The sequence below is a fragment of the Telopea speciosissima genome, chromosome 1, assembly GCF_018873765.1.
Source record: "Telopea speciosissima isolate NSW1024214 ecotype Mountain lineage chromosome 1, Tspe_v1, whole genome shotgun sequence".
NCBI lineage: Eukaryota > Viridiplantae > Streptophyta > Magnoliopsida > Proteales > Proteaceae > Telopea > Telopea speciosissima.
Window position 1 is genome coordinate 85,525,468 of NC_057916.1, and position 14,492 is coordinate 85,539,959.

At 39.7% G+C, this 14,492-nt stretch overlaps 1 protein-coding gene across 1 annotated transcript; it reads left to right on the plus strand.

The window, feature by feature from the left end:
• The first annotated feature begins 8,873 nt into the window (after positions 1 to 8,873).
• On the plus strand, positions 8,874 to 10,791 carry LOC122670145 (NAC domain-containing protein 43-like). Its single transcript, XM_043867126.1, has 3 exons — positions 8,874 to 9,112; positions 9,476 to 9,774; positions 9,885 to 10,791. The coding sequence occupies exons 1-3, from the start codon at positions 8,929 to 8,931 to the stop codon at positions 10,737 to 10,739; spliced, it is 1,338 nt and encodes a 445-aa protein (XP_043723061.1). The 5' UTR covers positions 8,874 to 8,928; the 3' UTR covers positions 10,740 to 10,791.
• Positions 10,792 to 14,492: the final 3,701 nt, after the last annotated feature.

Genomic DNA, 14,492 nt, shown 5'->3' on the forward strand with positions numbered 1-14,492 from the left:
AAAATAAAATAATGATGTCAATGAGGATGTTGAAATAAATCAATGGTGAAACTAGAAAGTATAAAAATGACGAATGAACAAATTATTACTAATTTAAAAATAGCTTGATCTCACACGTTATAAGTTACAAAAAAAAAAAATTTCATTTGAGGGAGGCACGACATGTGCAATGGAGGCATATGAACGCTTCAATATGGGAAGGGTAATTTGATTTAGATGGAATGAGTTAAAAGAGCCAAGGATAGGTTTAAAAAATCACTCTACTTAAGAGAAGTGGTGAGGAAAAGTAACATGCATAAATTAGGACTACAAAAAATATTACCTTAAATAAAAATAATTGAAAATAACAATTCATGTAACCGATCCCATTTTATTGGGATAAAACTGAGTTGAGTTGACAATATCTGCCAAAAAATCTAGGATTTCGATTGAAGTGACATTAAAACAATCCTTTCCCAGTTCTCAAAGGAGGAGGGAAAATGTAGAAAAAATCTCACTCAATAGATAGGTAGTTAAAGGATCTTGCTAGCCCTTGCCCCACCCTGCACCCACAAGGCCACAAGGCAAACAGGCAAGCGTCTTGCTGACCCCACCCACTGGCCGGGTTTCTAAGTTAATGATAAGAACATAAGAGTTAGTATGAGATATAGAGTCCCTCGAAGAAGGCAAAGCTAAAATGAAACACAACAAAAAAATCAATTCTCTAAGGTGTAATACTTGAGAGATATCAGATACCACGCTAGCTAGCTAAATGGCTCATATATACCCTGGCCTCCTGGGCTGATTAGGAGCAAAACTTTCACATCCAAGTCCAGCTCTACCAACCCTTTTTTATTTTTTCTCATACAATTGCTCAATGATGGTTACCTTTTGCATAAAGCTGCTTTACTAGTATTATTGTAGATCATGATCATATGTTTATAATGGGATCAAACTGTTCTACCAAAATTTTAAATTCTAAAGGGATTTCCATGGAAACTGCTCTTCTTCTTTTTGTTTTCCTTTTTATTACTTTTGATTTTCCTTCTACTAAGTAATAGGATAAGTTTGGAATTTTGTATCAAGAGTAAAAATATCTGATCGTAACTGGTGGTCATTGAAGATATGATTGAAACCAAAACAAAGCATCAACAAAAAAAGGTCCCAAATCCTTAATTATAACCTCATGATTTTTTTTTTCTTCCTTTATTGGAGGCGCACATCGAATTCGTCACGCCTTTGATATATATTGGACTCACACTTAAACGTTAGACATTAAGAAAATGGTATGCAAATCATTATAATCTTCCACGTCGAGCTATTCATATCCGATGTGGAATCATTGCTTTAACATGAAACCCCAACAAAGATAAGGATTAATCGACCAATGACTATATATCTTCAAGTCTCTTTCCTACGGTGCAACCTTGTTTGTTCACCATTAGGTAAAATGTCAAAGACCAACCAGATTATGTTTGCTAAGCTGTTACCTTCAAGAATCCATAAAACAAATTAAGCTATAAGTGTGTTGCACCAATTGGATTCTACACCGGCCGGTCATAGCCCCCTTTTACAGGAGTGGGTCCATCATCAAGATAATGTATAGACACATTGCACAGAGAGACAGAAGGGGTCTCTGAATAGGCCAGGGTTCCCCAATTTGGATTGTCTACGGCCTGCCTGCCTGTAGCATCCGTAGCAGCCTTCTAATGAGGCGTGGTGCAATGATCGCCTTACCCCTGCCTGAGCACCTTGCCAGAGCAGGGTTAAGGCGGTCATTACGCTGCGCCTCATTAGGAGGCTGCTAAGACTGCTATGGGCAGCAGGCCGTAGACGATCCTAATCCAGGGTTCCCACAGGGTATACAAGCTACGATCGCATGTCAATAATGGGTCTCATGACCATCTCATATTTTGATGGTGAGAGAGTTTTTGGTGCCTTGTGACTTTGGAAGCGAAAAAATGGGCCTAATAATTTTAGAGCCCACTGGGTTGGGCTACATATTAGATTTTGGACCTCAGGATTTGAAAGTTGCAACCAAACAAAATATTATTGTATAGGAGTCAGGTCTCCAACCAAAGCGAAATTAGAAAGTGAACCAACTGAGAGGAGCTTTTCAGCCACATGGCAATGTCTGACTGGGCCTAATTTTTTGGGATATGTGATCCACATCTTCATCTTTTGAAGAATTTTTTATTTTAAACCAGATTAATTTCTTCCATAGCTCACCATGGATTCAGTCTTTTCCGAGTCATTTGAAGATTCACTGAAAATTCCAATGCACTAATTGATTGGACCCACAAGAGTGTAGCTCAGCTGGAGGCCCCTTCAACAACTTTTCTTTTTATGGTTAGATTTTCTGTATTACTAAGAAACAATTTTTGAAATTTTTAGCTTATGGTAATTAACATTTGGTATCTATATATTATGATTAATTTTTGTTTGGTGTGAAGGTGCCGACATGGTGCACTAGCAAAACATTAGTATCACTGAATTTGTACCTTAGATAAATTGCACCAAATTTTGCCTTCATCCATGTCCCTCTTAACTCCTCAGTCAAGCCTTATCTGAATTGCACTAGACATTGAAACCATACTACTCAGAGACCTATCTGTAACCTAAGGCAAGGCAAAGAAAATATCATCTAATTTTAATTAAAAAAAAAAATGTTAATGTACAATTGTAAGGAACCTTTCCTACACGTTCATTTTAAATGACTATAATTATCTTGCGGTAGATCAGATGGACTTAAATTTTATGGACAAATAAGCCATAGGCCCCCTACTCACATATCAAATTTCAGCTTTATATATCAGTGTTGCCACATGGTAAAATAAAACTTTGAAAATTCAAAGTTATAAGAGATTGCACTATAATGGTCAAATTATTGTCATACATGGGATCCATTCCAATATATGAGAGGCTACATGATTGAATTAATTAGCCATGAAATTCGACATGTGGCTAATAGAGTCCATGACCATTCTACTAAATGGCCAGAAAAGCCACACACTTTTCCATGTGACAATACTTAAACTGGGCATGTAGGAAAACTTTCTACCATGAGTATATGTAGGAAACATTTTTCCTCGTTATCTTCCATTCCGGAGGGAAAAAACAGAGACTTGGGGGAGGAGAATTAATTCCTCAAACCATTGAACCAAAAAAATAAAAAAAAACATCATTTATTATTAGTAGGGTATCCCTAGCACTCAAATTTTTTTTTTTTTTTTTTGGGGCCGGGGGGGGTTGGGGAACCCTAGCACTCTCTCTCTTTCTCATGAAATAATCTTGCTGCCCTCCTATGTTGAAAACCATTCCCTAACACTTTATTGGTGTGTTCCTCTACCCTGTTTGCTCAAGAACCCCTTGACAATTTGAAATTATCGTAATAAAATGGACCTAGTAAATATTATAAATCCCTAATTAATAAAATTTTTGCAGAGTTCATTGATGTCATGGACTGAAGCTCCAAATCAAGATTACACAAATATGGAAATGGATGTGAAATTATTATTATTTTTTTTCCAATGATCTTTACGTATGTATACATTGTCCATATATGATCCCATGTTTGGTTCCGAATTAATTTTCAACCAAAAAACAAAAAATGTTTGGTTCCGAATTTTCAAACATTGGTTAGGACAAAATATGGGGGTATAGTGTTTTATGGATTGTGACCTCTAAATTCCTTGTTTTATAAACAAATTAAATATTGCTGTCGTAGCTTACGTCACTATGCGTCAACCGTTATACCATACCAGTAGACTTTTTTGTTTTTGTTTTTGTTTTTTAACCCCCTCAGATCTTTACTAAGGAAAAGGTTAATTAGTTAGTTTTATTGCTTGCCATGCAAACTTTATCCACGTTGGAGAGAAGAAATTAAGAAAGGGTAATTAAAAATAGAGAAAAATAAAATCGATAGATATATTTCTCTCTTTGTTACCCAATTCTCCATAATGGGTAGCGTTAGTATTGATATTGAAAGACCGTTGAAATGCGCTTCTTTCTTTTCTCTCATTTTCATCACTCACTCACTCAGCCACTCCATTTGAAAATATTGTCACGTTAATAAGTTATTTCACCAACCGTAATGCGATTGATCGATACCGTCAGTTTTATGGGCACTTAGTTTGGGATGGAGAGAGATGTTAATTAATTAATTATTATAGTAACCAACCAAATGCTTATCTTTCTTTCTATTCGCGGAGATCGATTTAACAGAATCACTCACTCACTCACTCACTCACTCACTCACTCACTTAGTCTCAGTCAATCAAAATTCTCAAGTAGTTCGATGACTAGGTAGCACTCAACTACAAAATTACAACTACAACTACAAGTGATAGATGTGTGGAGATCCACATCAGGTTGCAAGTCAGTAAATAAAAAAGAAAGTAGTTGCTCCGTCAATTGTCGGCCAAAATAGATCATTATTATTAGTCCAAGAATTCCAAGGTTTAATTTCAACGTTGATCATGATTAGAGACTAGACGGAGAAGTCGCTGCATGAGAGAGAGAGAGAGAGAGAGAGAGAGAGAGAGGCCATAACTAAATACCATCTGTTGTACACTTCTATATCGATCTCCTACATATCCTCCGTTATATATACATAGTTTGCTACTCGATCCTTTTCAACTTGTTTGCTTTTATGCAAAGAGAGACAGAGAGAGATATGACATTAATAATTAAAATTTATTGATTCGTATATGGGATAAAATTTAGTGGGAAGTCTCCCTAATTAATTAATTACGTCAAGGACGTACATTTTTTTTATAAATCAAGTTTCAATGAATCCATCCATGGTCACAGGAGCGCCGCCACACCTTCTTCAAAGTTCAAATCAATAAGGTCGTAGATGTCCCTGTAGGACAAAGTTTTTCCTAATGATCACCAGGGGTGAAGAGTGAATCTCTTCATCACATTAATCTATTTGTGGGATGGGTTGGGTCATGGGTGGCGTTGGGCTCCTCTGTAGCACGACAGGGAGTGTAGTGCACATCCAACGGCTCACAATGTTTGGGGCACACAATCCAACACCCCACTTGTGTGTTGGGATGCATGTCCGAACATCGTGGGCTGTCAGATGGTGCACTACAAACCCTATCGTGCTACCGTGAACCCAATTCCATCTTGGGTGTGTCTTGTATTATGGTGGGTACACATTTTTATTATAGGGCAAGTATTTGTAATTGGGTCTATTACATGTTCGGACAGTGGTAAAATTATGATTGTTTGGGGATTATAGTTTTAAGATTTCCTATATATTATCTCTATGGAAAAAATATACACACAAGCAAGGAGAGATCATTTTGTAGCGTAATGAATAGTTTCTAATTCTCTCGGGTGGATGTAAGCATTCGTGTCAAACCACATTAAATTCTTTGTGTATTGTGTGTGATTGTTTGTTTAGTTTTTACTTTCTATCTCGTAATTATGAATTTGTCCCCAACAATTTCTACTAGAAAATAGAACATACATTTGAATGCTAAACCTATGTGCAGCACAGCCCTATTAATGATTTCATCGTTAACTCCCACCCTTAGTTGACAAAGGTCCAAAATACCCTCTCTAGATCGAATAAGAGTGTTAGATCCAATGGGAGAAGCGCCTGGTGGTGATGGTGGTGGTGATGGTGGCTGCCAGTTGCAGCAGAGTGTTGGCTGTTGGATTTATCCTCGTTAAAAAGAGAATGGAAAGGCTGAAGGCGAATAAAACAATATTCTCTCTCTAACAATGGACATTCGAACCAGTATCAACAATCATTCTCTAACAATGGAGATTTAGACAAAAATCCAAAAGTCCATCAAACATTAATGCTCTTGCCTCAGCTACCTATGGGATTTGATCGTGAGGAGATACGATAGTAATGGCTGAAGGCAAATAAAACAATATTCGAGTTGTTAATTGTTAAACTGCACGCATGCCACCACCTATCCATTACTGGAAAAACAAAATTTGCTGTTACACTTGTAGTCGGAATGTTCGTGCTACATGTCTACCAGCCAATGAAATGGAATAATTCTTTCTCCTTTAGGTTCTTAAATACGTTTTTAAATTTTTGTACTGTCTAAAATACCTTTTAAGATTCCATTTCCTTGACTGCCAACAAAATTTCATTTACGAACTCAACTCGCATCAACATCGATCTAATTTCACAAACCCAACAGGAGGCTTTAGTTGTCGAGTAACTAATAGTTGTTACGCTGTCTCCATTAATTAGTAAGGAACCAATGTGGGGGATGAGGTGTGATGTCCAATCTAATTAATTAATTATATTTTGAATTTTTTTTAAATATATATATATATTTTTGGGGGCTTTAAACTTTAAACACTTAAAACGGACATCTTTTTCACGAAAACGTGCAAATCTCCTATTTACCCAATTATAAGATTCCATCAACCATGAATTGGAAAGAGCCAAAATGTCTTGTACGTTCGGAATAGACAAGGCTGTTGTGCTCGGTTATTGAATTGGATACATGTCAAATTGAGTAGTAAAATTTAATCAAATACCCCAAACATGTTAATTCTTTTTGGGAAAAATAACGCTATGTGGTCGCATGGACAGACATATAAGGGTGTAAAATTTGCTGCCTACCTCCTGTGAAATAACAAATTTCATCCATAATAAAATCGTTGCATGCACTTTTATTGGTCCTTGCGTTGGTGCAAGGTGACACAACCAGGCAACTTTTCTTGCCCTTTTTTTAGGAAAAAAGATTCCCTTGAGCCGGAGTGTATTTCCATTGTGCATCCTCTCACATGATAAGTTGTGGAATCCACACCAACACTCTCTCTCATATTCAGACCAATATGGACCGCTTCTGGATGATATAATTCTTTGCACCGCCATTGGAGTGGTGTGCGGATTCCTCCCCACTGTGGCATTGTAAGGGAACGCTCTACCTTTTTTTTTTTGTGTGTCGTTTTTACTTAGACTTTTGGTACGACGATCCATACAACGCTAGGGTGCAGTTTTCCACCAATAAGATGGAAACTCGAATCACCTAATATAGGGTTTTTATGAAGAGAGCAGTCGGGGTGTATATAGATGTGAGACGACATGTGTGTGAATCAAGACACTAATGGCGTTGCAATCTTTTTCCCTATGATACCAAGGTTTCAACCCTTCTTTTTTTCCCCCTACTTCTTGACTATCAACTATTTTTCAAAATTAGATATTTGCTAGCACTATTGGTTGGTATCGTGCTAGTAGAGTGTAGGCTACCCAAGAGGTCACGGCAGATTCGACTCTCCTTCACCGTGTCCAAAGTTTCATGTTGCATTGTAAGGTAAGTCGATTTTAAAAAAATATATATGTTTTAAAGAGCATTGGGAAGTATGGGTCTACATCTTGTTTTAGCACTAATCACTCTCAAGTCGTCAAGGTAAAGAAAACCCTAATTCCAACAACGAAGAAGAGCAATAAAGCCAATTTGATTCATAAACTTCAAGATATCTTTATTTCGACCAAATCGGCCTTTACATGAGAAGATCAGATTACAAAGGAAAGGAAATCGAAATAAAACAGGAAATGAAATAAGATATGAAAATAAATTAGGAAAGTAACATCCCTATATTGCGCACAGAACTTTAGAGACCCAGGTCAGCCTTAAATATACGAATTTGAACTCGAAATATATGGTTTAAACCTATAGAGTACTCGTTACCATTTCCAAAATGGTATTATGGCTCTCGAAAGATGCACTAGAAAATTAATATTTTTGACCTGATAAGGTGGACTTCTATTGGTCCAACCAATCCAAAAATTCTTCAAAATTTTCCCTACATGAGCTTTGATCTTTCACATGGGAATTACCTTTGGATTTGATCAATGATAGGTAGAAAATGGTAAGGTCTAATTTTTGGTGTATCAAATTTTGCCCATAAGACAATAATATGGCATGTAATATTTATAAAATTCCTACCAAAAACAAATTAAATAGTTATAAAGTACGCGGCCAACAAGCCACCACCTTTGCGATATTTTGTTGTTTAATCCAAGAATTAAAAAGGGAAATATTCATTGAAATTCTGTTTGGGTACGTAAATCCAAGTGTACTCCGTATATAGTTTGCCATGAAAAGAATGCGACAGAAAGTGGGAGGGGACCTCAGTGTCTACCGTATCTCCAATTATGTTTTTCTTGTCCGTTGGGACCATGAAAGCCAAGTGCCTCCTGACCCCATCATATCATCTTACTCTCTCTCTCTCTCTCTCTCTCTCTCTCGGTCTCATTTCGTTGCGGTGGTTGCACAAGTAAAAAAAGAGTGATGGGCTCTCTCTCTCTCTCTCTCACACACACACACACACACAGGCACACACTAACACAGAGTCAGAGAGGGAGAGATTCTCTAGGGATAGCGGTGGTTTCGAAGGTGCTTTTCGCTAAGATTTTAAGGTCGAGGGTCGTAGTTAAGATGAGGATGATGGAGGCGTATCCCCAGCACACACTGTTGGCCCTAACGCCCTAAGAGGGCCCTTTGCCACTAACCTCTCATAAGACCCATCTTTTTCTCTCTCTCTCTCTCTCTCTCACGCGCACACACACACACACACACACACACACACACGCACGCACGCACAGACACAAATGAAGAATAGGGTGGTTGGGTTTTCTCTTCTGGAAGGCCAAGCAAACTAACCCCACTCAAAAGTACAACCAATGACCGCGCACGGATCAAACAGTTTTCATGTATCTCCGGTCCCCTTCCCTCTGCATGCCCTACCAATCTACCACACATATAAATCATTCCCTTCCCCCTACACCCATACCCACTTCTTCATCTTTTCTTCCATTCCCTTTATTTCTCTCCTTCCTTCCTTGCATCTCTCTCGCTCTCTCGCTCTCTCAGTAAGTAAGTAAGTAGGAATCAATCAATTAATCCCCTTTTGGGGAAGGAAGTACAGACTGATCTGGTTATCAGTCTAGCTAGGGTTGAAGGAATGCTGGAAGAGATGAGCCTGTCAGTGAATGGTCAGTCTCGGGTGCCGCCGGGCTTCCGATTTCATCCAACAGAAGAGGAGCTCCTGCATTATTACTTGAGAAAGAAGGTGGCATTCCAGAAAATCGACTTGGACGTTATTAGAGACGTCGACCTTAACAAGCTCGAGCCATGGGATATACAAGGCCGGTATCCCAGCTTATAACTTAATTATTATTAATTAATATCTATTTGTCTCTTTCTTTCTTTCTTTCTTTCTAAACCCCAAATCTATTCTTTTTCTGTCGCTCGCTTCTGCTCCTTTATTTATTTATTTAATATATTAATTCATTCTTTCTATACTATTATTATTATTATTATGAGGAATTCTCATTATTATTATGTTATTATTATTAATAAGCATAAATAAATTGGTGGTGTAGTGCTCTTAAATGCGATTAGCTAATGGTCAAAGGCAGGAGAAATCTCCTTCCTCGGCTGCTGCTGATGTGTGATATGGCGGGCGCACCTTCCTCACCTGCTGATGGGACTACCTGTTGTTTTTGCAGAGAAATGTAAAATAGGATCCACTCCTCAAAATGATTGGTACTTCTTCAGCCACAAAGACAAGAAGTACCCGACCGGCACCCGAACCAATCGAGCCACGGCGGCAGGGTTCTGGAAAGCTACTGGCCGTGATAAGGTCATCCACAGCAGCTTCAAACGCATCGGAATGCGAAAGACCCTCGTCTTCTATAAAGGTCGAGCCCCACACGGTCAAAAGTCCGACTGGATCATGCATGAGTACAGGCTTGATGACCACCAGAGCTCCTCCTCCTCCTCCTCCTCCTCCTCCTCTGATCCTAACGTAAGTACACTAGAAACTAAAATCACTCACAAAGACAAACCCCACCCACTGAGTTGCCTGCCTGTCTCTATCAAACAATTCTAGCTTTTAATTATCTGTAAAAATCCCAGCAATCAAATTCAATGGGAGAGCCGGCACAAGAAGAGGGATGGGTGGTTTGCCGTGTGTTCAAGAAGAAGAACCATCACAAGACCATAGACAGCCCGAAAAGCTCTTCCATCACCGTAGATGGGAAAACCCAGATGTTCAACCCAAGCAACGATGGTGCCTTGGATCAGATTCTTCAGTACATGGGAAGGAGCTGCAAGCAAGAGAACGAAACAACAAACATGATTAATATTAATGGTCTCAACAACAACAACATCAACATCAACACCATCACAAGCCCCAACAACTACATTAATAACCACAACACCAACTTGGGGTTCCTCAGACCGATCGAAGTAGCCATCAGCAATGGGCTTCACCTCGACAGATTCTTGCACCTTCCACCACTTGAGAGTCCAACTCTTACTTCACTCCCAAACGATGATTCGATTCAGGACTGTGGCAGCCAGGCGTGTTACCGACCGCTTGATGACACGCAGACGTTGACCGATCCTGAACTAGGAGGAGCCACTGCTAATCTAAACCCGGTCTACCACTCGGAGCCGGAAATTAGTGACTGGGCAGTCCTGGATCGGTTGGTTGCCTCCCATCTCAACGTCCAAACAGAGACTTGCAAGCAACTGACCTGCTTCAACGAGCCTACCATGGCCTTCTCTTCACCCTCCGCACTTCCAACCTCAGATGATCAAGAAGACCTACCAGTACTGCTGCCACAGCTGCGCTGCTCCACCTCCGCCTCCAACAGATCGTATCATAACACCCACGACTACAACAGTGAAATCGATCTATGGAGCTTCACCAGATCATCGTCTTCCTCCTCCGACCCACTGTGCCACGTGTCCAATACTTCTATATAAAAACCGAACCCAAAAAATAAAAGTATCATATTCCATATGATATAGTATAGAAATTTCCAAATAAAGTGATCTATCTCAAGAAGGCCTAATTAAAAGGTTACATGATGTTAAGTATATCCATATATATATATATGTATATACTAGTGTTGTATGTAATACCTCTATTGTTCTTCAATTAAATAAAGAGAAATAAATAAAAAAAGGTTTACCAGATCACTTCTCTAAATAAGTTGGAGAGCCATTGTCAACCCTTATCTTTACTTAATTCACTCTATATATAACGCCTTTTTTTTTTTTTACGCTCTTTCCAACTATAATCATGTCCCAACTTTTTAAAGCTTTACCTAGAAATCGTTAACCTCTATTGAATCGTTAATCATCGTTTAATAATAATAATAATAATGTCCAAGTTCCTTCTCAAGTCTCAAACCCACTTGACACTGTAATCTGTAAGGGCGCCGCGCCGGGGGGGGGGTGTAGGGCTCATGGCTCCAGGCCGGGTTTGTCTACTTGCTGTGTCAAGTTAGCACATGCAGCTGCTCTAGCGCTGCATGTGACCCTGGTGAACATTGTCATCTGCACGTACATCTCAGAGTCAATCACATGTTTATTTTGTTTTCATAAATATCTCTCATTCCCTTGAAAATATCAAAATAGAACAAGTGGTTGCCTTGGCATGTACGTGTTGCTAACTCGGCCTAATTCCAGAGAGCAAACCGAGGAGAGCGCCAAAGGTCGGTCCATAGAATTCATGGTTGGTTTTTCAAACATCTTTTAGAAATCGAGAATCTAATAGAAAAAAAGAAATGCGTTGTTGATGCAAGGTCATGTCCTGAGTTAGTTTGGACTACACTGCATGGTTCTGAAAATGATAGACTTGACTTTGTAGTTCTACGATTGCCCATTCGTATTCAAGGGAAAGAAAAACGATGATCGCAGAAATATTTGAGAGAGAGAGAGAGAGAGAGAGGTTTCAAAGTTCCATTTCTGGTGGCTTTAATTGGGATATCCCTATCCAATTAAGCTTCAGGAGGAGATCTGGACTCCGATCCCAATTTGATTGTACGTTAAAGAGTACAAAATCTGAAGACCATTGATAAACAATCTAATTGTCTCCTTCATCATGCATGCTAGAGAACAAATAATCTCTAAATACTTCGATGATTTGTCAAGTGAATGGGTCAGAATCTTCCACTAATATATCAAATTTAGTTTTGAAAGTTATAGCCCTGCGCATCACATAGTAGTTTTTTTTTTTTTTTTTTTCCCCACTCAAAAATGGAAATCATGCTTTAAAATAAGAGAACGGATTGGATTCCATGTGAGTGGCCCTCTAGGGCCTTGGACGGCATGCTCCGTTCTTTAAAAAAAGATAGTACAAAAAAGGGTGTTCTCAGTGCACGAGGCTCCTGTCACTCCGGGTCTGGGGAGAGTCATAATGTACTCTTACCCCTACAAAAAGTAGAGAGGCTGTTTCCAGACTAGAATCCGTGACCACTTGATTACAATGGAGCAACCTTTACCATTGCGCCAAAGCCCACCCGGCCGAAGAAACTAAGAGATGGCAGAAGAGTTTACACTACGTGCTCAAAACATGGTAGAAAAATAGTAATCTCAAAGTTAGAGAGTGAACTCCAAATGTCTCTATCGTGAACAGAAAAATTTTATTTCTAGAGAGGATGAGATACTAACTTGATGCATTCCACAAGTTCCGCACAGTTTGTTTGATTCCACCATTATGTTTTGAATACCCATCTCAAAACCTAACTGAAAACCATTCTCATGGCTAATAGGATGAATCAAAACAAGAGACTATCTTCAATTCAAGACAACCCTTCTGCTTAAACCCCTTTTTTTTATTTTTTTTTGGCCCTTTCGGATCCATGTAACCGACCCCATTTAGTTGGGATAAGGTTATGATTGTTGTTGTTGTTGTTGTTGTTGAAAAATTAAATACTACCAAAAGGGTGTACACGAAGGCCAATATTGAGTGTATACCGTGCCCTCTCTCTCTTTTTCACACATGTGATATGAATTGATATGCAAGATATGAATCTCTACATACGATATGGATTGATATGCAAGAATCTTCAACTATGGCAACCCAATATCACATGTAATGGTAACCCAATGTCTCTTGTACACTTTCCTTGTAAAACCAGTGAGCTCTCTCACTCCATGTAATCTCTATATATGCTCCAATTGGAGAATCTAATGAAATGAGGAATATTAAAACCCTTAACATGGTATCAAGAGCCTAAATAACTCAAATGAGATTTTTTTTTCTTTCTGGGATTTATCCTTCCTTCTCCATGGAGGACGCCCTCTCTTCCTCAGCCGTGGCTCCTTTGGCCCCTTCTCAAGCCAGCGCTATTGCTCCTTCTCTCTCTCCCTTCCCTAATGCCCACCTCTACATCTCCATTAAACTCACTTCCAAGAATTATTTATTTTGGCAAAATCAGGTTGAGCTGTTCCTTGATGGACTGAATCTGTTTGGCCATCTTGATGGCTCTTCCCCTTGCCCTGATGATCCAACTGATAGTGCTCACTGGCGTCGTCAGGATTCAATGATTCATAGCCTGTTGCTGGCTTCTCTATCTGAGGAGGTTTTTCCTCTCGTCCTTGGTAAGAAAACTAGCCATGCCATTTGGGACACTCTGTCCGCTGCTTTCTCCTCTCTTTCAGAAAGCCGGATCATGTCCTTGACCATGGCCTTACAAGAAGTGACTCAAAAGCCCGATGAACCTGTTTCAGATTTTTTAAAACGTGCTAAAACCACTGCCGAGGAACTTGCTGTTGCCGGCCATGTTGTTCATCCAAGTGCCTTTACCCTCCACATCTATCATGGTTTAAAGTCTGAGTTTGGTGCCATGGTGTCATCCCTTGTTACCAGGACCGATCCAATTCTTTACGATGATCTTCATGCCATGTCACTCAGTCATGAGTTCCTGCAGGGTTCGGCCATGAACAAGCTTAGCGTCATTGATTCTCCTCCTCCGGCCAGTGATCCTACAGCCAACACAGCCCAACGCTTGGGCACAGATTTGGATTCTACCACTCCCACCTCTCAACGTGGGGGTCGTGGTGGTTCCTTTGGTGGGAACTCATCTGGGCATTTTTGGTGTGCCATCTGTCACAAGACCAACCATTCCACAGAACGATGCTACTTTCGACAGCAACACCCACCGTCCACCATGCCTATCCCTACCCTTCTCCTTCTTACCATCAACCGAACCCACCCATCTTACCCACGCCACACCCATCCACAGCCTTACCTTGGTACCATGATATGGGGGCTGCTCACCATGTAACCCCTGATATTCAATCTCTTTCTCAGTTTGATGATTACACAAGACGAGATCAATTACACGTTGGTAATGGTAAGTGCTTATCTATCTCTCATATTGGTTATTGTAAGTACCGTGGTCCTCGGGACGAGGGTTCCTCAGCCTTATGGCGACAAGGATTGGGTTCGATGAATAACGGTGTATCGTTTTGATATATCATCATGGGGATTGGGATCATGCTTTATAAAGAAATGGAGTCGCCACCTAGGATTAGGGCCTAGGACCCAATGGGTGTAGCCCTATCCGGGGTTAGCGGAAAGGGCTACTTGATTCCATATGGTCTGGTCAGAGATTCAAGGTAAGTAGTCAGGTTATGAGGGTGGGAAGGTGTTAGACACCCACCTCGCTCGGATAAACCGATCTTTCTACTAGATGCTGGTTTTTGAATATTCTCCCTTGATAATAT

Coding starts and splice junctions, on each gene's coding strand:
- LOC122670145 (XM_043867126.1), top strand. CDS start 8,929: ATGCTGGAAGAGATGAGCCTGTCAGTGAATGGTCAGTCTCGGGTGCCG. Junction 9,113..9,475: donor CGAGCCATGGGATATACAAG/GCCGGTATCCCA, acceptor TTGTTTTTGCAG/AGAAATGTAAAATAGGATCC. Junction 9,775..9,884: donor CCTCCTCCTCTGATCCTAAC/GTAAGTACACTA, acceptor TAAAAATCCCAG/CAATCAAATTCAATGGGAGA.